Genomic DNA, 19,087 nt, shown 5'->3' with positions numbered 1-19,087 from the left:
ATGCAGTGCCATCCAGTCTCCAAACGTCACGTGTGTGGTTGGCACCAAAGATCTCGATCTTGGTCTCATCAGACCATAGAACCTTGAACCAGTCTGTCTCAGAGTCCTCCAAGTGATCATGAGCAAACTGTAGACGAGCCTTGACATGACGCTTTGAAAGTAAAGGTACCTTATGGGCTCGTCTGGAACGGAGACCATTGCGGTGGAGTACGTTACTTATGGTATTGACTGAAACCAATGTCCCCACTGCCATGAGATCTTCCCGGAGCTCCTTCCTTGTTGTCCTTGGGTTAGCCTTGACTCTTCGGACAAGCCTGGCCTCGGCACGGGAGGACACTTTCAAAGGCTGTCCAGGCCGTGGAAGGCTAACAGTAGTTCCATAAGCCTTCCACTTACGGATGATGCTCCCAACAGTGGAGACAGGTAGGCCCAACTCCTTGGAAAGGGTTTTGTACCCCTTGCCAGCCTTGTGACCCTCCACGATCTTGTCTCTGATGGCCTTGGAATGCTCCTTTGTCTTTCCCATGTTGACCATGTCTGAGTGCTGTTCACAAGTTTGGGGAGGGTCTTAAATAGTCAGAAAAGGCTGGCAAAAGAGATCTTTTAATCCACACATGTGAAGCTCATTATTCTTGGTGCCTGAACTACTTCTTAATACTTTAGGGGGGCCAAACAGAATTCTTGTGGTTTGAGGGGTTGAATAATAAATGACACTCTGAATTAACTTTTTACGTTTAAAAAAAAAAAAAAAAATTTGCTGCAGTGCATTTCCCACTTCCAGGCTGATCTACAGTACAAATGTCACAATGCCAAGTTAATTCCGCATGTGTCAACCAGCTAAATCTGCAGGGGGTTGAATACTACTTGTAGGCACTGTATATGTTCTCAGGTAGGGCAGAGAATACAGGCTGGAGATGGGGAGGAAAGCACATGAATCTGCAATCATTCCCAGCATGACGCTGTGCTGATATCCTAGTGAAGACTGCAGCACACTGGTACTGCCCACAAGTCAAGTATCAAGTTACCGCTCTCTCGAAGTATGTTACTGTCAGGGCTTGGTAAAGGACAACATCTTGCCTTTTTTCGGAGAGTGGTGGGATCCCCCTCTGCATGCCTGGATCCCATTGCACAGTAATTTTGGCCTGACTTTTCTTAAAAAATGCGGCCCTTTTCAAGAGACTTTGGAGAGTGTCCTACGCACTTTCGTCTGTAACGTATATTTAGTAAAATCACCAGTCTTGGGCTGTACACTTTTATTAAATATAAAGGGCTGCCCAAGACTGGTGATGGTCACTTTTCAAGGGTTCTTGCATTTTATATGCAGTTACCAGGTATTTATTGTGCATGAGAGGGATACTAAGACTGGTGTGACTTACGACTTTCTTAAACAGCAGTACAATACATTTCTGAAGAGGCATACCTCAATATAAGGTGCCATAAGTTATAGTAAACCGTTGGCCCGCAGAAGTCCCGATAGTCTCCATAAATGAATCCCCCTCGTCACTTACGAATGTTGAGTTTTGTTCTTTACTACAGAAGAGATGATGAGACACATCTTGTTAGAAATTAGTTTATCACCATTCACTGTTATCAAATATGATTTCTTTACTCATGAAAATGTGCCATTACATTTCATCCATAGTCTCCTGGGTCTTTACATTTCATCCATAGTCTCCTGGGTCTTTTGTATAAATATATGCATTTTTGCACATGCGTACATTGCAGTATATTTATACAGGTTGTCATACATGTACATTTGTGTCTGAACACAGCACAATCTTTGGCTACGCATCTTTGCAAGGAGCTAACTGCGTAATCCAATAGCCGCAATAAAACCTAACCCAACTGGACTCTACTAATTGTGTCCTCTTCTGCTTCTCTAGTTTGCATGCCATTTTTTGCTTTAAAGTGTAGTGTGCACTGTAATTATAACTCTTCTGGTATAATTTGCTTGCTCTTTATTTAATTTCACATGTTGTGATGACGCATGAGGTGTTTAATATGTTTTGGGTTTTTCTTCCTTTTCCATGCATGTTTTATGCATTATATAATGAGCAGTCGGCAGACCACAGGGCAGCTTGGGACTCCCAGCAGGCCAACCCCCATCACGTAAGAGCTCACCTAGCAGCTGACAGACATGGTGGCTCGGTACAGGTATTTTCTGCTTCTTTGCATGACTGGCTATTTGCGCGACCCCCCTAACTCCTGCGTGCCCCCCAACCTCAGATTCCCATAGCATGCTTTTTGTTTCTAGCTGATGTGATGCCTTTAGTGCGTTCCTGAATGCATTGCTGTTCATTTTATCATTTCTGAGACTTGGAATAAATGTCTACATTTTTACATATCCAACTTTTTTTTTTTTTCTTGAAGGGGAAATAACAGAATCCCTCATTATTGAAATCACATTTATTTAAAGAGTTAAGCTATGACCATAGTGGAAATTTAATTTGGGTTCTTAAGTATAAAAAGAGACACTTTTTACATTTAAGTATCAACTAAAATTTTCTTCCTCACGTTGTTACACTAAGGACCTGCTATTTTCTTGTTTTGAAAAAACTTTTAATCTGGAGATCGGCAAATTGTATAGACTTCTGGAGCCAGTTAGACCGCGGCACCACTTTTAGTGGCTTGAGAACACAATCCAACCAATAGCAAATCTCTAGGTTCATTGGCTTTCTGGCTCCTGGACTTGGCTAAGGCTTTGATTTCATGTATCACTATGCCCCAATACTGCATGTCAACCATCCAGCATAGTTAAAGGCAGTCTTTTATCACAAAATGACTGCTCAAACCATGCACAGCCATTTGGCTACACTGAGGGTGCACCTTCTCACCTGTTTGTTTTCCACCTATCTCTTCCCTTTTCTGTAACCCCAGAGAGCTGTCAATCATGAAAGACTAAGGTAGAGACGGATGCAAAAGAATTAAGTGGGAAGGTGCACTAAACGGTTTAACTACATCAAGGATGCAATAAGTGCCTGTGGTTGGTTTGAGCAGTCATTACTGCTGTCAGATTTCCTTTAAGATAAACAATGAGCTCTTTGCATATTCTTTTATGTGGTGGAAACGTATTCCTTGTTTCCTTGAATGACTTGCATTGCAAACAAACATTACCTAACATTACGGATCTCTAATCCGTTTACTGCATGTCGCGCACAGCAATATGTGACGGATATTGATTTGAGCCTGTATGACTATGCAAGGTTTAGCATGAAGCACAAGGTGGTACTGTCCATAAAATAGCTGACTGTAGCATTTTAAGTATAACTTATCTGCACAGAAGATGGTGTTCAAAGTGAGAAATCTGTGGTGCTGTTATGGATTTTACTTTTTTGTTAAAGGCAATATGTAAGGGAAAAATTACCTTGCTATAAAGAAGTAAGCATCTGTCCATGTAGGGTGGCTTTCCATGAGAAGCGGCATATCTGTAATTCTAAAATTGGCACTTGCAAATGATGTGCTTGGTGCACTGTGGGCAGTCTGTGGCTCCATCCCTCAGTCAGTCTAACCGCCAGGCTCCTCCCTGCGCTTCATTGATTGACAGCGCATCCCAAGTGAAATCAGGGCTGTCAGTCGATGACGCAAAGGGAGATGGGATGTCAGATCGACCTAGGGATGGTGCTCTTGACCACCCATGGTACCCTGAGCGCTTAATTTGTACATTTTAAAAATGTTAAATGTAGCACTCAGATTTTGGAAACTCTCATGCATATTTAAGGTAGAGAAAGACGCTCTTCATGGAGATCGCCTTACTTTATTACAGAGTTTTGCCCTGATAAACTAAAGCAAAGATGATGCTGACAATAGCTAATCACTCTAGTTTTTCTTTGATTATTAGAATATGAAAGCAATGATCTGATTGGTTATATGCAACTTTTTGCAATGCTATGTGGCATGCTTGGTCACCGGCCTTTGGTGCATGTCTGCAATTTTATACTTCGTAAACAGATAATATACGGTTCTGTTAAATGAATCAACTTTTTTTTTCTTTAAGGCATATATTGTAGACATGTTGGGGACATTTTAGGATGTGACACCCCTGACTTTACCATTTAGAATTAAGAGACTTTTACCAATTTTAAAAATTAGTGTGTAGATGAGCTAACTGCAGTAACATATGCACTGCTCAAAAAAATAAAGGGAACGCTTAAACGTCACAATGTAACTCCAAGTCAATAACACTTCTGTGAAATCTACCTGTCCAGTTATGAAGCAACACTGATTGTGAATCAATTTCTCCTGCTGTTGTGCAAATGGAACAGACAACTGGTAGAAATGATAGGCAATTAGCAAGACACCCCCTATAAAGGAGTGGTTCTGCAGGTGGTGACCACAGACAATTTCTCTGTTCTCATCCTTTTTGGCTGTTGTTTTTGGTCACTTTTTCATTTTGCCATTGCTCTCACCCCTAGAGCTACAGTAGCATGAGGCGGTGTCTACAGTACAACCCACAGAAGCTGCTCAGGTAGTGCAGTTTATCCAGGATGGCACATCAGTGTGAGCTGTGGCAAAAAGGGTAGCTGTGTCTATCAGCACAGTGTCCATAGCATGGAGCAGATACCAGGAGATGTGGATGGAGCCATAGAGGGCAACAACCCAGCAGCATGACCGTTACCTCCTCCTTTTTGCAAGGAGGAACAGGAGGAGCACTGCCAGAGCCCTGCAAAACGACCTCCAGCAAGGCCACAAATGTGCATGTGTCTGTTCAAACTGTTAGAAACCGACTCCATGAGGGTGGTATGAGGGCCCGACGTCCACAGATGGGGGTAGTGCTCACAGCCCAACACCGTGCAGGACACTTTGCATTTGCCACAGAACACCAGGATTGGCAAAGTCGCCACTGGCGCCCTGTGCTCTTCACAGATGAAAGCAGGTTCACAGACGTGACAGAGTCTGGAGACGCCGTGGAGAGCGATCTGCTGTCTGCAACATCCTTCAGCATGACCGGTTTGGCAGTGGTTCAGTAATGGTGTGGGGTGGCATTTCTTTGGAGGGCCGCACAGCCCTCCATGTGCTCGCCAGAGGTAGCCTGACTGCCATTAGGTACCGAGATGAGATCCTCTGACCCCTTGTGAGACCATATGCTGGTGCGGTTGGCCCTGGGTTCCTCCTAATGCTGGACAATGCCAGACCTCATGTGGCTTTAGTGTCAGCAGTTCCTGGAAGATGAAGGCATTGATGCTATGGACTGGTCCGCCCATTCCCCAGACCTGAATCCGATTGAGCACATCTGGGACATCATGTCTCGCTCCATCCACCAACGTCACGTTGTACCACAGACTGTCCAGGAGTTGGCAGATGCTTTAGTCCAGGTGTGGGAGCAGATCCCACAGGAGACCATGCACAACCTCATCAGGAACATGCCCAGGCGTTGTAGGGAGGTCATACAGGCATGTGGAGGCCACACACAATACTGAGCCTTATTTTGACTTGTTTTAAGAACATTACATCAAAGTTGGATCAGCCTGTAGTGTATTTTTCCACTTTAATTTTGGGGGTGACTCCAAATCCAGGCCTCCATTGGTTAATAAATTTGATTTCTATTGATTTTTGTGTGATTTTGTTGTCGGCACATTCATCTTTTTACAGAACAAAGTATTCAATGAGAATATTTCATTCATTCATTCATTCATTCATTCATTCAAATCTAGGATGTGTCATTTGAGTGTTCCCTTTATTTTTTTGAGCAGTGTAGAAGTCTGGTTTACAGAGGCAACTATGCTACAGACAGCAGTGTCTCTGTTCCATACTCCCAATGTTCATGTCCTAATTGTGTGCCGTCTGTCACTCTGAACAGGTGTATGCTGCCTCACTCCTTCGCCGTAGTACAGGACATCCCTCATAACATTCTTATCTCCACTGTTCTATAGCTCTTTTATCCCTGTCTTTGAAGGGATTGTGTTTAACATACTGGGCAGCAGTTACTATAGACTTGGTGTGCAACAGAATAGCAGAGTCAACAGGGAATAATTACAGCAGCATTAATCACATCACCAACACACTAGTAGGAGGATGCTCCCTGCCAGTGTTAGAAGCTTTACATGTGGGACCAAGTGACAAGGTTTGAAATCAAGCCATTTGGTGATTTAAAGTGTCATAGTGTGCTTATTTTACATTTACAAAATACTTATGAACTTTTAGGTCATCAGACTACATTAAAGGTGAAACAGATGTTTGTGTATGAGCACAAGTTGTGGGAAAAATTGGTTTGTGCTTACTTTACTTTTATTGGGGCTGGTGCTCCACTTTATTTAATTGGTAATACTGCATAAAGGGATTTGCGTTGCATGCAGTGATCTATTAGCCACTCTGTTGGGAAACACTAAAAAGGGATCATAGCTGACATGATGGTGAAGAAGTTAAAGGGATCCTGCTGATGTGTTAAAGAAAAAAACCTAGTAGCAAGCAGGAGGCTGGAATGACTTGTCTGAGAAGACTAGCCACAGGAGTGGGTCCGCGCCTGCTTCTCCCATCTCTATTCAGCTGCATTGACAAGTCGTTGTCATACGGATAGCACTGTATAAAATGCCAAGTGATGACTATAAATGATAGATTTTTCCATATTCTCTGCAAATGGAAATGTTACTGAGAGGTCCAAAATCGAAATGAATGAAAACCATTCCCAGTGTGCCTTCTGCATGTTTTATCTTCCTATTCATACGGTAGGGCATTACAGTAATTTGGCAGGCTTTCAGCATTAATTAACCGCCAGGGTAAAATGACATGAACAATACTCTATTTACCTTACTGTATAAATAAGAGCTTCTACAAAAGTGGTTCTGCTTTGGCATAGTAATATTAGAGCTGATGGCTACAGCTCACATTCTGCATATATCAATCACAAAGAAGTGTTAGAAAAACTGTTCAAAAATCAGAGAATTAGCCTCATACAGTGCTGATGTAATTGAAATGATAGCATTGCTCAGCTATACATTACTTTGCAGATAATTGTTATGCCTGCTTCTCCACCCTCCAGCCCCTCATTAACACACCTCTATATGCTGATTTCACACATTTATTCTTGCAGAGGGTACAAGTGTTTCATCTGCACAATTGCCATTACAATTGGTGCAGGAAAACAGTGAAAAGGCCACAGTGACACAGGCTGCTGTGGTTTTCAGCCACAGTATGACTGACGGATTTTTCAGGCTGTGTGCACATGCAGCAATCAGCACCTTGGACGGGCGGTGCAGCCTGCATAACATGAATGTCGTCGGACTCCTACACAGCGGACTCCTTGATGGACGTGTGCTGCAAAGTTTAAAAAGCATATTCTCCAAAGCTGCTTCATAAATGAGTGACAAACTGCTGAACTGTACCGCTGCCTTCAGAGAGGGAAGCATAATAGACTTTTTTTTAAAGAATTTTTAAACTTCTAGAAATCCTGTAATTTTTCCCTCCCTTTTATTAGAATGAGTGAAAAATGCTGCAAAAACTGAATGAATTGACTATTGAAAAAAAAGTTATGATGGTTCAAATCGGCAAAGAAAAACTTGCATTTTATTTCAGAAATCTCCTTCACTTTGCTGGCACTGTGTTAAAAAAAAAAAAAAAAAAATTTTGTTTTTTTTTGCCCTTGACAAACATATGGAAAAAGCACTGCAAAGTGTGAACAAGCTGCTTCTGTGAATTACAGATTTATAATTAAATAATTTGGCACAAGTTAATTGGACACAATTGAAGATGCCAAAGTATGCAAATTAGAACGGCAAAGTTAGGTCTTGTTTTATCTCTACTTTCCTAAGTGAAAATCCATTAAAACAGTCTGCATTGGCACAGCATAGTGTAATGGGCACTGGTGTTGGTAACAGAATAACTGGGCACTTTGTCTCCCTATTCCACTGTTTTGTGTTGGCTTTTTAATCCGATTGTTTCCTCTTTACAAGTTGCGTGTTTGTGAATCCCAACCTATTTGCCTTATCAAAAAACATTAAGGATGGCCAAGTGCTTTACTGCACGTTGAACAATAATGTTGTATTTGGAGGGTTGTGTCCATAATGACCATTCAGAAGCTCGTGTTTATATCATCTGTCCTATTTTACAGGTCGTTAGTTCAACAAATGGTGAGCTGAACACAGACGACCCCACCGCTGGACATTCAAACGCACCGATCACCGCCCCAGCAGAAGTGGAAGTCCTAGATGAAACAAAGTACGTCCTTCACTGCACCAACCGCTCGCGCTGTACAGACGGCATTTTCTGTTGGGTGATCAGTTATACCTGTATTATGGGATAGGTTAAACCTGACTAGTTATTCCTAGTGGCAGCATTTAATTTAATTAAGTGAAAGTTTTTTGTTGGGGAATATGGAAAGATCCTTATTAATTTCTCTCACCTGCTATTAGAGGAGGTCATACATAAGTAGATTAATGTGAACAACATAAAACCTTAGTTTAATTACTACATTATGAAAGTCAAATGTTTTATGAGTTTACCCTGAGGCTGAAACTATGTACTTTTAGTGAAGGTTAATTGAGTTCAAGCGAGGCTAACCACCTTTAATGGCAGCTAAATATTACTGCACTATCCAAAAGAAAAGCACAGGACAAAGCTTATATGTTCATATATAGCAAACAATTCACAGCCTGAAAACCCTCTCCTGACCCTAACTCAAAAGCCTCATCTGCCCGAGTTCTGGTCAGGAGACCGGCAGCCGGCCCAGACATCGCACTCCGTAGTTGGACGGGTGAATCTGCCCAATGCTTAACGTCTTTCTCTAGCATACACTATTTTCGTTATAATAGAGTTTGCGCCCAACTACATGAAAAAAACTAATCTATTAGGGGAAATGAAAGGAATTTAAACCAATCAAGTATGTCACATAAAAAATGTTAAGAAGCCAACAATGGTTGAATTTGTTGAGGTGCTATGTGGCTCCGTGTCTGATTTTTCTCCTTTTTCCCTTGTGTTCTCCCCGTGCATAGCTGCCAGAAAGTGTTGAACATGTGGTGAGTTGTCCATATGCAGAGGCAGGCAGAACAGGCTCCACTAAAATAACATCGTTGTCACAAATCCATTGTGAAACATGTCTAGATTTCTACCATTGCCTTTACCATCTCATTTTAATATTTAGAGCATTAATACTGTTCTGTTCTACATGTCAGGAGCTGTTTTGCCTGCCGCAGTTTGTGTTTGTGTCAGTGGAGTAGCGTTTTGTGCACAGTTGTCTGTTACACATAATGTTCTTCGTTCACAGCTTCATCTCTGTTGCTTCCTTGATCTGCCACACAGGTTAATGTGTAGTTCAGTGGCCACCTTATCACAATTCTTTGGTTTTCAGCTCACTATAACATTTCTATAAAGTGCATTTCTTACTTTTTGCACAGCATTGTCAGCAGGTGTTTACTTTGCATTTGTGGGACACCAGCATTGTGGAGTCAGTAAGCTAAGGTTCCAGCTCCTTTATTTATTTTTTATTTTTTTTAAGTACTATTAATTAACTATTGTGAACTTGTCTAAATTCCTATGAAAGATAATAAATTGAATAAATATATATAATATTTGTGTTATGGTGCAAAAGTTTGAGGAAGGCTTGGGGATAAAATGCTGCAAAGTAAGAATGCTATTGAAAATAGAAGTTACTAGTTCATTCATTTTGTTAACAGATAAAAATAAACGAGAGAAATCTAAATCAAACCAATATTTGGTGTGACCGCCCTTTGTCTTCTAAACAGCATCAGTTCTTCTATATACATTTTCACAGCGTTTTTGATGGAAGTTGACTGAGAGGTTTTTCCACACATCTTGGAGATCTAGTCACAGATTTTCTGTGGATGTAGGCTTGTCTAAATCTTTTTGTCTCTCCATGTAGTCTCAGACAGACTCTGTTAAGATCAAGGCTCTTGTTCTTTAAGTTTACGCTGAAGATTGTTTGTTTTTATTGACATTGACTGTATGTAGGTTGTTTTCCTACTGCCTAATAACTTTGGAACCAATCAGACCCTACCATTAATCTTGACAAAATTCGAAATGCCATTTGTTGAAATGCAGCCCAAAGGAACCTCCCACCAGTCTTCACTGTTGCCTGTAGACAGTCATTATTGAACTACTCTCCAGCTGTTTGGTGAACAAAACTGCCTTCTGTTACTTCCAAATATTTCACATTTTTGCTCATCGGTCCAGACCACCTGCAGCCATGTTTTGCACCCCAGTTCCTAGGTTTTTGTGCATGGTTGTGTCGCTTGACCTTGCTTCGATATTAAAGATTTTTGGGCACAATTCTTCATTGAAGACCACTTTCTAACTAGACTTCTCCAAACCATAGGTGAGTCTAGCTGGGTCCCACTGGCTGCTGCAAGTTCTGTGCTGATGGCCCTGCTGGTCATCTTCTGATTTGTAAGTGAAGTAAACACTGATGGCTTTCATCTGCTGAACAAATTTTCCTTTCCTTTGCCTTCTACTGATGCCATGATACTCAACATTGCCCATTTCTTGATGATCTCAATGTCGAGAAATACCGGCAGATACCTATCTATCATGTAATACCATTATGGATGAGTGTCTGATGGTCTCTAAATTTACTCCAAATATGCTGTATGTCTGAGGTCATTGTTCTGCTGCATTGTCATTAAGAACTATCGTCAGGGTAAAAAAGTACAAGTAGTCCTTGAAATATGTCCTTCACAGAGCCCTGATCTTTGTCATCAAGTTGGTCTGGAATTACTATTTGAAACAGAAGGATTTTTGCCAGCCTACATTCACAGAAAATCTGTGGTTACTTCTCCAGGATGTTTGAAGCAAGTCAGCAGGGAGGTTGTTCCAGAAACTGCAAGTGTACCTTGAAGAATTGATGCAGTTTTGAAAACAAAAGGTGGCCACACCAAATATTGATTTGATTTACAGTGAGCTCTCTAGTTCATTCACTTTTCCTTGTCAATTGATAAAAATAAAGTATAAACACTTCTATTTTTTAATACATTCTTACTGTGTCGCTTTTGCACATTACTGTGTGGTGTGAAGGTATATGGTATATTTTTTGTATAAAGCTGAAGTCCGTACATTTCTTCTGAATCCACATCCTTGGTAGCTGCTGCTATCGTTTCTTCAAATTGTGTCTAAATCTGGATGTTAGTGGGAGGACTGCTTGTAGTGGTGTCCTGATTGACTGTTGGCCTTCTGCTTGTACCTGATTATTAAGTCATTTAATTTGCCAAAAGTGACTTTTGTTTCTGCTGTACATGGCTGTAAAGCTTTTTTTAGCCCCTGCCATGGATGAGCTGCACTGTGCCTGATGCAGGAGACTAATGCCCCTGCCGGCTCTGTTCACACTAGCATTACGCCATCCTCTATTTTCCAGTTTTCATGACCTTTAATTATCCATGAAGGCCAGTTATTATGTAGGCTTGTTTCAATTGCTATTTTTATTTATTTTACTGGGTAGACTAGAGCAGCATGATATGCTATTCTGTCCATCAAAGAGCAACAAAAATGTAAAAAGAACTGCTGAACATGTGAGGTGTAATGATTTCACAGTATGTTTTGTGCGTATTTGTCATGACTGTGGAAGGTTTTGTTTTTTCATTCAAGTGAAACCTCTGAAAAGTGTAAAGTGCACCTGTAAGGCCGTGTTCACATCTTCAGGAATTGATGAGGATGTAGATGTGGCTTCCAAGCCTAAATCTTAATTGAAATTGATGATAATCCATGTGTAATGCAAATGAACCTGTGTGTTTTATTCTTTCAAATTGTAGTCAAATAATTCGGTTGAGGGAAGAAGGGGGAAAAAAACTCCACAAAAAAGAGCATGTTAATTATTGTTGTGGATTTCATATGGAAAAGCTGCATTTTTGCTGCAGTTACTCTAGTACATGAAGTGTCATATTTGCCATAAGCAAATCCTCAATGTGTGAACTCTGCCTAAAGCCCCATTCACACATCCATGATTCGGGTGTGTTGTTCTTTTTTTTTTTTACAAATAGAACATGTACAGATTATATCTTAGGGGTTCATTCATATATTTTTTTTTTGGTCCAAATTCACACATGTCAATGAATGGGCCTGTGATTTAATAAACAACAAGCCGTTGCCATCCATGTGCGGATGTGTGAATGGGGTCCTCTTGTTCTTAGTGATTTTGGGTGCTTATCACAGGTTTCCTAGTCTTTTCTGTGCCATCTATTATTTTACCTTGTGAGCAGTTCTCGAGTGCACTTTTATGGTGGTCCGGGTCGTGATCGCTCTGCAAGCGCCCTGTATATTCTATACTGGCATTTTTGCTCTTTAATTAACATGTGTAGCAGATCAAAACAGCATTGGCTTTACCTCTTGTTCTTGTTCCCACTTGTTCTAATCAACAGCAATGCTCTCAACCTTCTCTAGTAATATAGTAACTATCTGTGCTCTTAAGACCATATTCGTTTTAATGCTTCCTCTTTTATTACATATATTTTAGAGGTGGCTTATATTAAAGATTGTAGAATGGGACTGCGGTTCTTTTCTTGCAAAGTAAATGAAATGAATCTTTGATTATTGTGAGCACTGCATTTCTATTGACCTGAATTCTAGCTCGCCTTGTCGCTTGCCATATTTAGGTCAGACGAGCCAGGCTCAGACTGGTTTCCATGTGCATCTGTTACGCAATGCTTCTCGCATCTGTTGCTCTTTGACAACTGAATTGTTTTCCCTTAGAATAATGCTGAAAGCCATGGCCACTAAATGTGTACATGTGGATTGCATGCTAATGTACCTTTTTTGTCTTTTAATTCATATTTTGGGAGAGAAAGACTAAATAAACTGTTATATAGGGTACTTGGCCCATATGTAAATCATCTAAACAGTATATATTTCATTTCTGTAATTACTTTTACATTTTTTATTAAATATATATATATGCAAATGAGGTGGCTTAAGTGCACCTTTGGTGTGGCTAAGAGCTTGCTGCACCTTTTCACTCCCTCAGTTTGCATTCTGAGCAATTTCTCTGAGTCTGATTGTCAGCACTTACTTGGCTGGAGCAAGCCTTGCCAGAACCCTAACAGCGTGCTGCACGTGCACACTGACTGTCAAGGAGTGAGGTTCGCCCACAGGAGACACATGTAACTGATCCTATCCTCCTCTCTAAAGCCACTCACAACACTTTTGTGTGTGTAGAAGCAGAGGCCACTGCCAGAAATCAATGAGGATAGCTGTGACAATCCCCCACACAGTGTGAGCTGCTGACTCATTGTCTATAGGGACATGCTGTGCCACAGGGTTCAGGCATGGCTCGCTGTGGCTAAATGTGTTGTCAATTCGTCAAGTGTACTGCTTACTGTGCAATTTAAGGGGGTGTAAATGTGTATCGAGCTCTTGTCCACACCAAGGGTGCACTGAAACCACCTCATTTGCATATAGAGTAAAACTAGTTTCAAAAGTAATTGAAGCACTGAAATACAGTTGAAACCAGAAGTTTACATACACTATATAAAGAGACACACGTGCATGTTTTTCTCAATATCTGACATGAAATCAGAATAAATCTTTCCTGTTTTAGGTCAATTAGGATTACCATCACTTTTAATATTTGCCAAATGCCAGGATGAGCAATGTTTCAAGGCATTTTTATTGCATAGTGCAAACTCAAAAGTTTACATACACAAAGATTACTATGCCTTTAAACAATTCTGGACTGCCCATTTGATGATGTCATGTGTTTGGAAGCGTCTGATAGTGTTTTTTTTTTGGCAACATCTGAGTTAAAGACATACCTGTTGATGTATTTTAATGCATACCTGAAATACACTGCTTCTTTGTGCAGCATCATGGGAAAGTCTAAAGAAATCAGCCAAGATATCAGGAAGAGAATTGTGGACTTGCACAAGTCTGGTTCATCCTTGAATACAATTTCAAGATACTTGAAGGTGCCTCATTAATCTGTACAAACAATTATGTGCAAGTACAAACAAGATGGGAATGTCCAGCCATCATAACGCTCAGGAAGGAGACTGGTTCTGTGTCCCAGAGATGAATGTGCTTTGGTCCGACATGTGCATATCAACCCAAGTACAAAAGCAAATGACCTTGTGAAGATGATGGCGGAAGCTTTTAAGATTGTGTCAATAACCACAGTAAAATGAGTACTGTATCAACATGTGCTGGAAGAAACCATTACTCCAAAAGAAACAAAAAGCCAGATTAATGTTTGGAAATGCTCACAGGAACAAAGACCTAAATTTTTGGAGACATTGTCCTGCGGTCTGATGAAACTAAAAGTGAACTTTTTGTGCATAATGACCATCGTTACTTTTGGAGGAAAAAGGGGGAAGGTTGGAAGCCTAAGAACACCATGCCAACTGTGAAACACGGGGGTGGTAACATCATGATGTGGGGTTGTTTTACTGCAGGAGGGACTGGTTCACTTCACAAAATAGATGGCATCACGAGAAAAGAAGATTATGTGGCGATATTGAAGCAAAATCTCAAGACATCAGCCAGGAAGTTATAGCTTGGGCGGAAATGGGTCTTCCAAATGGACAATGACCGAAGCATACTGCCAAAATGGTAACAAAGTGGCTTAAGGATAACAAAGTTAATGTTTTGGAGTGGCCATCACAAAGCCCTGATCTCAAGCCTATTGAAAATTCATGGGCAAAGCTAAAAAGGCAGGTGTGAGCAAGTGACCTACAAACCTGGATCAGTTACACCAGCTTTGTCAGGAGGAATGGGCCCAAATTCCGACCAACTATTGTGAGAAGCTTGTGGAAGGATATCCCAAACTTTTGACGCAAGTCATTCAGTTTAAGGGCAATGGTACCGAATACTAATGAAATGTATGTAAACGTTTGACTTTGCAGTAAGTAATAAAAATGCCTTAAAACATTCTCTCTCTCTCTCATTATTCTGGCATTTGGCAAATATTAAAAATGATGGTAATCCTAATTGACCTAAAACGGGAAAGGTTTATTCTGGTTTCATGTCAGATATTGAGAAAAACAGGCATATGTGTCTTTTTTATATGGTGTATGTAAACTTCTGGTTTCAACTGTGTATATACTGCTAAGTCCTCTATATCACTGTTTAATGTGCGTTTCAGAGGTGACTGACTCACTTTTAAGTTGAGACCATGTAGAGATGGGCATTTTTCCATAGCATTCAGAACTTGCTACCCTGCAGGGTTACAAATAAACTGTCAGAGATGTGACTTAATAACTGTCATAGAGAACATCTTCACTGCACTTATAACTGGACACTATCCATATGTTGTGTTTTTCCAATAGTGGGCAATCCCTTTATTAAATGAAAGTGAAAAAAAATTTCCTGCTGGAGCCATACTCGGCGCTCCGCCATACTCGGCGCTCCGCCATACTCGGCGCTCCGCCATACTCGGCGCTCCGCCATACTCGGCGCTGCATCTCCCACCGACTTGCTGGGGATGTAATGTGATACTGCAGTCAGTCAGTCACACTATATGAGCTGAAGCAACAATGTGTACTTAGCTTGGATAAAATGAAATCTCAGAGAGAAATTCACACAAGATTGGTAAGAAAATGATGTTCAATAAAAAACAAGAAATCCTTGGCACACATGTTGGTCAAAACAGTAAAAAGTGCCCATTTGCCACTTCACAAGGGATTTATTCAAGTTGCTCCATTCTCTAAAACAGAGCACTATCACCATTTCTGCCGCACTGAGGTTGTGTAAGAAGAACCTCATGAGGAACTTAATGGAAAAAAAACGGGAGTGTTTTATATTTTTTGTATTCCCCATGAGTGTTGTGTCTGGAGAACGTGAGTTTGTATTCACCATAGTGGTTTTCTCTAGGTGTTTGTGCATGCCAAGTCTATAGATAGAAGTCTAGCATTGTGACACATGACCGTTCTTAATGGCTCGTTACTGTTTTTTAGGTGCTGTTGCTTTTTCAAGAGGAGGAAAAGGAAAACTATTCAACGTCACAAATGACTCTGGAGAAGGGCAGACCATGGGGAATTACTCACTTGTTCATCTGCTGTCCTGTGATCACAAACGTCATCTCCACAACGACCATCTGTTTCTTTCTTCATATGTCTTTCCCCTTTACAAAATATCATGTTCCCATGCTTCTGTTTGATTGTCTTAAATTTTACGTCCAACCTTTTAGAAGCTTTAAAGTTTTGTCATGTTAGCATTATTTCAATGGACCAATGAAGTGGTACAGACACGAATACCTGTCTTCAGCCAAAAGTAGTTACACCACCCTTGGGAACTGCGAGCTGTTCATAGTTGGATAACTCGGCAAGAGGCCATTTTGCATACAAATAAAGGATAAGGATTGTTTGCTAAAGCTTTAATATAACACACTAAAAGTCTTACCCCTTGGAGATTTGCAGTTTGATGTTGGTGAGATTCACAGTATTAATGAAATGGTACTGCACTAATCGACGATCGGCATTGCCTTTCTCTACACCATGTGAATGGTACAGCCGCCGGCCAGAGGTACCGAGGATGATCCTGTCTAAGAACAACATTCACAGCAGTCGGAAACTGACTCCTACAAAACATCTCAAATTGTTTAATGTTGTACCTCTCTGTGATGGAGAGAAGTGGAAGCCACAAGAACAGCAGTCCTTAACGTATATTACTGTATAAGGAAAGGTGGGCTTCACGGTAATGTCTAGAAAAATGATCTGGTCATTGTAAAGAAACCATTGAACTGATGTAAGAAAATAAACACTACATGGAGGAGTGGGGGTTAAGAATAACTGAATTATGCATAGTCTAGCTGGAGAGCACTTTGTTACTGCTCGATGTAGAAGAGCTTATTACTCCGTTAGTGGTAACCTCCGGATCCGTCATGCGGTTGGAGTGTAAACCGTTCTATTCTGGCACGGAGCAGCTCCGCTGATGGACGCTTCACTGCCCTCCACATACATACATGTAGAGCATGTGGAAAGAATTAGCCTGACACTTCATTCTCCGTAGGTCCCTTCTGTTGTAGAAGTGTCTACATAATGGGAGACTGGCTTTTTTTTTTTTTTTTCTGTGTTTCTTTGTTTGCTGAGAGGAGGGTCCTAAATAATATAATCATTAAAAATTGTTACAAAGTCCAGCAGTAATGTTCTTACACAGAACTTTGTAGCCTCCGAGTCCTGAAGCCATGATGATGACTTTTTGTTAAGCTGGTAAATTGGCCGACTTTTTCTTGAGATTTTTTTTTTCTTTTTTTAAGGGAAGTGGCTAGAACAAATATATTGACCAAACTATGGTTAATTTATGTAGAAAGACAAAAAAAAGAAAAAAAATCTCCAAAAGTTACCTAGATCGAACCTGTATTTTTTTTCTCCTTGTCTTTCTGTGCACGCCCTATGGTTAATTTATTTATTTTTTAAGTCTGGTTTGTGGTAACATTAAATGTGTATTGCAGAGACATAAATGCACATCTTTGAGTTCATTATTGCATTTACAGGGATTTTAATTGTAATTTGTAACTTATTTTGGTTAACAACCAAGAGTGCAGTGCTTCTTTTTGATGGTTTATGCGCTCACATAAAACGCTGAAAATTACTGATCTGATGGTTGTTTATTTTCACTGTCGCTGTACATTACTTTTTTTTTTTTTACATTGGTCAAATACATGAATTCAACCCTCTATCAACTACAATATTCATACTGCAATTCTCAGTCTGCCTTGTTTGTTATTGTCTTAATCTCAAGAATGATATATAAATATATATATATAAATACATATATATTTTTTTTCGTTATGAAAGATGAGAGTTGTGGCCATTCTAATGTGAAATCACTTCTGTCTCTACAGTATTTGACCAAATTTTGTTGCACCATATTGTAAATACATTCAGCAACTTGTGTTTCTTATAAGACCTCTGTTTCTTTTGTTTCTTGGTAGACCTTTCTATTGTGTGGAGAGAAGAAGCTATTTGGCCTGTACAGTGTTTATATGATCTGAGCTCATCACACATCAAGGAAATGTGTATATTAATCCAATTGTGGACTTCAGATATTTAAAATACAAAACCCTTTATTTGCTGCAATGACCAGTATGTAGACATTTTGCTTTTTAGCAATATTTAAGTGCTCCATTTACTGCCGTATAAAGGGGAATTTTCTCTTTGGCAGCACAAAACTGGTCAATAATAGGTAATGCAGGTATGTTCAGGTTAAGCCAACAATGTTTTGCATTTATATGCTTTTTCCCTGTCTATACTAATGAAGTCAACATTGCCTGAATATTAAAATAATGAAATACATCCCTGTTTAAAAAGTATGTAACTGAAGAAATAAAAAATAAAGGTAGTTTTTTTAATTTGCTGTTTTTTTTTTTATTCTTAGAAGACTCTACTATTTATTGGTCGTCTTTATCAAGGCAGATACCTCAACCCCTGTGTCCTCCTCTTGGTGAAAAGAAATGGAGTCGTTTTGGTACTGTAAGACGAGTGTTTTTAAAGGGGTTTTTGCCTCCTAAAGGGAATCTGTCAGCAAGTTTGTTACCTCATCTGAGAGCAACCTGATGTAGGCAAAGAGAAGCTGATTCCAACAATGTATCACTTAGATTACTGGGTTCAGCCATTCTGACACAATCGGAGCTTTTAGATGTAGAATGAAGCAGAGCTGAGAAAACTAAACCCGCCTACACCAGACATGTACACACAAAGTCCACAGACGGTGAGGTGCTTTAGTTGCCGGACTAGTCCAGCAATGTCAGTCTCTTAGTGATAAATCCTTCAGTTAGTAAACAACATCACACACTTTGATAAGTGACACATCCTTGAATTCTGTGTTCCAGCGCCTCTCTTGTTGTCTTCGGATTACATAGCCAAAAACTGCTGACAGATGTCCTTTAAAGAGAATTTATCACCAAGTTTTTGCTATGGCATCTTAGAGCAGCATGGTGTGGGGCTAGAGACCCTGATTCCAGTGATGTCACATACCAGGCTGCTTGTTATTGTTTTGATAAAAACATTCTTATCTGCTGTAGATCTGAGTTTTTTAAATGCAGAGCTCTGTATAACTCCACCCACACAATTGATTCACAGCTTTCTGCCTATGAACAGTGTACGCAGAATGCTGCCAATCACTGGTGTGATCAGGGTTATGCAGAGCTCATGAAGATGGAGGACTACATGGCAGTTGATTTACTTGTACTCTGGTGATAATCTCCTCCTCAAAACTGATT

At 40.3% G+C, this 19,087-nt stretch overlaps 1 protein-coding gene across 6 annotated transcripts in view; it reads left to right on the top strand.

The window, feature by feature from the left end:
• Positions 1-18,217, top strand: part of CSNK1G3 (casein kinase 1 gamma 3) — a 122,421-nt gene extending 104,204 nt beyond the window's left edge. For 2 of the 6 annotated variants that reach the window (XM_073676797.1, XM_073676781.1), the window contains 4 exons: positions 2,059-2,154; positions 8,045-8,151; positions 8,925-8,948; positions 15,822-18,217. In XM_073676797.1, coding sequence (XP_073532898.1) covers positions 2,059-2,154; positions 8,045-8,151; positions 8,925-8,948; positions 15,822-15,876 — 282 coding nt within the window. In that variant the 3' untranslated portion in view covers positions 15,877-18,217. The remainder of the gene's footprint in view (positions 1-2,058; positions 2,155-8,044; positions 8,152-8,924; positions 8,949-15,821) is intronic. The other 4 variants (XM_073676805.1, XM_073676785.1, XM_073676791.1 and 1 more) reach the window with 3 other exon arrangements.
• Positions 18,218-19,087: the final 870 nt, after the last annotated feature.

The sequence above is a fragment of the Phyllobates terribilis genome, unplaced genomic scaffold (assembly GCF_046119375.1).
Source record: "Phyllobates terribilis strain yellow unplaced genomic scaffold, ASM4611937v1 Scaffold_1__5_contigs__length_1240528914, whole genome shotgun sequence".
Lineage (NCBI taxonomy): Eukaryota > Metazoa > Chordata > Amphibia > Anura > Dendrobatidae > Phyllobates > Phyllobates terribilis.
Note: the sequence above shows the minus strand (reverse complement) of the source record. Positions and strands in the feature narration are given on the sequence as shown.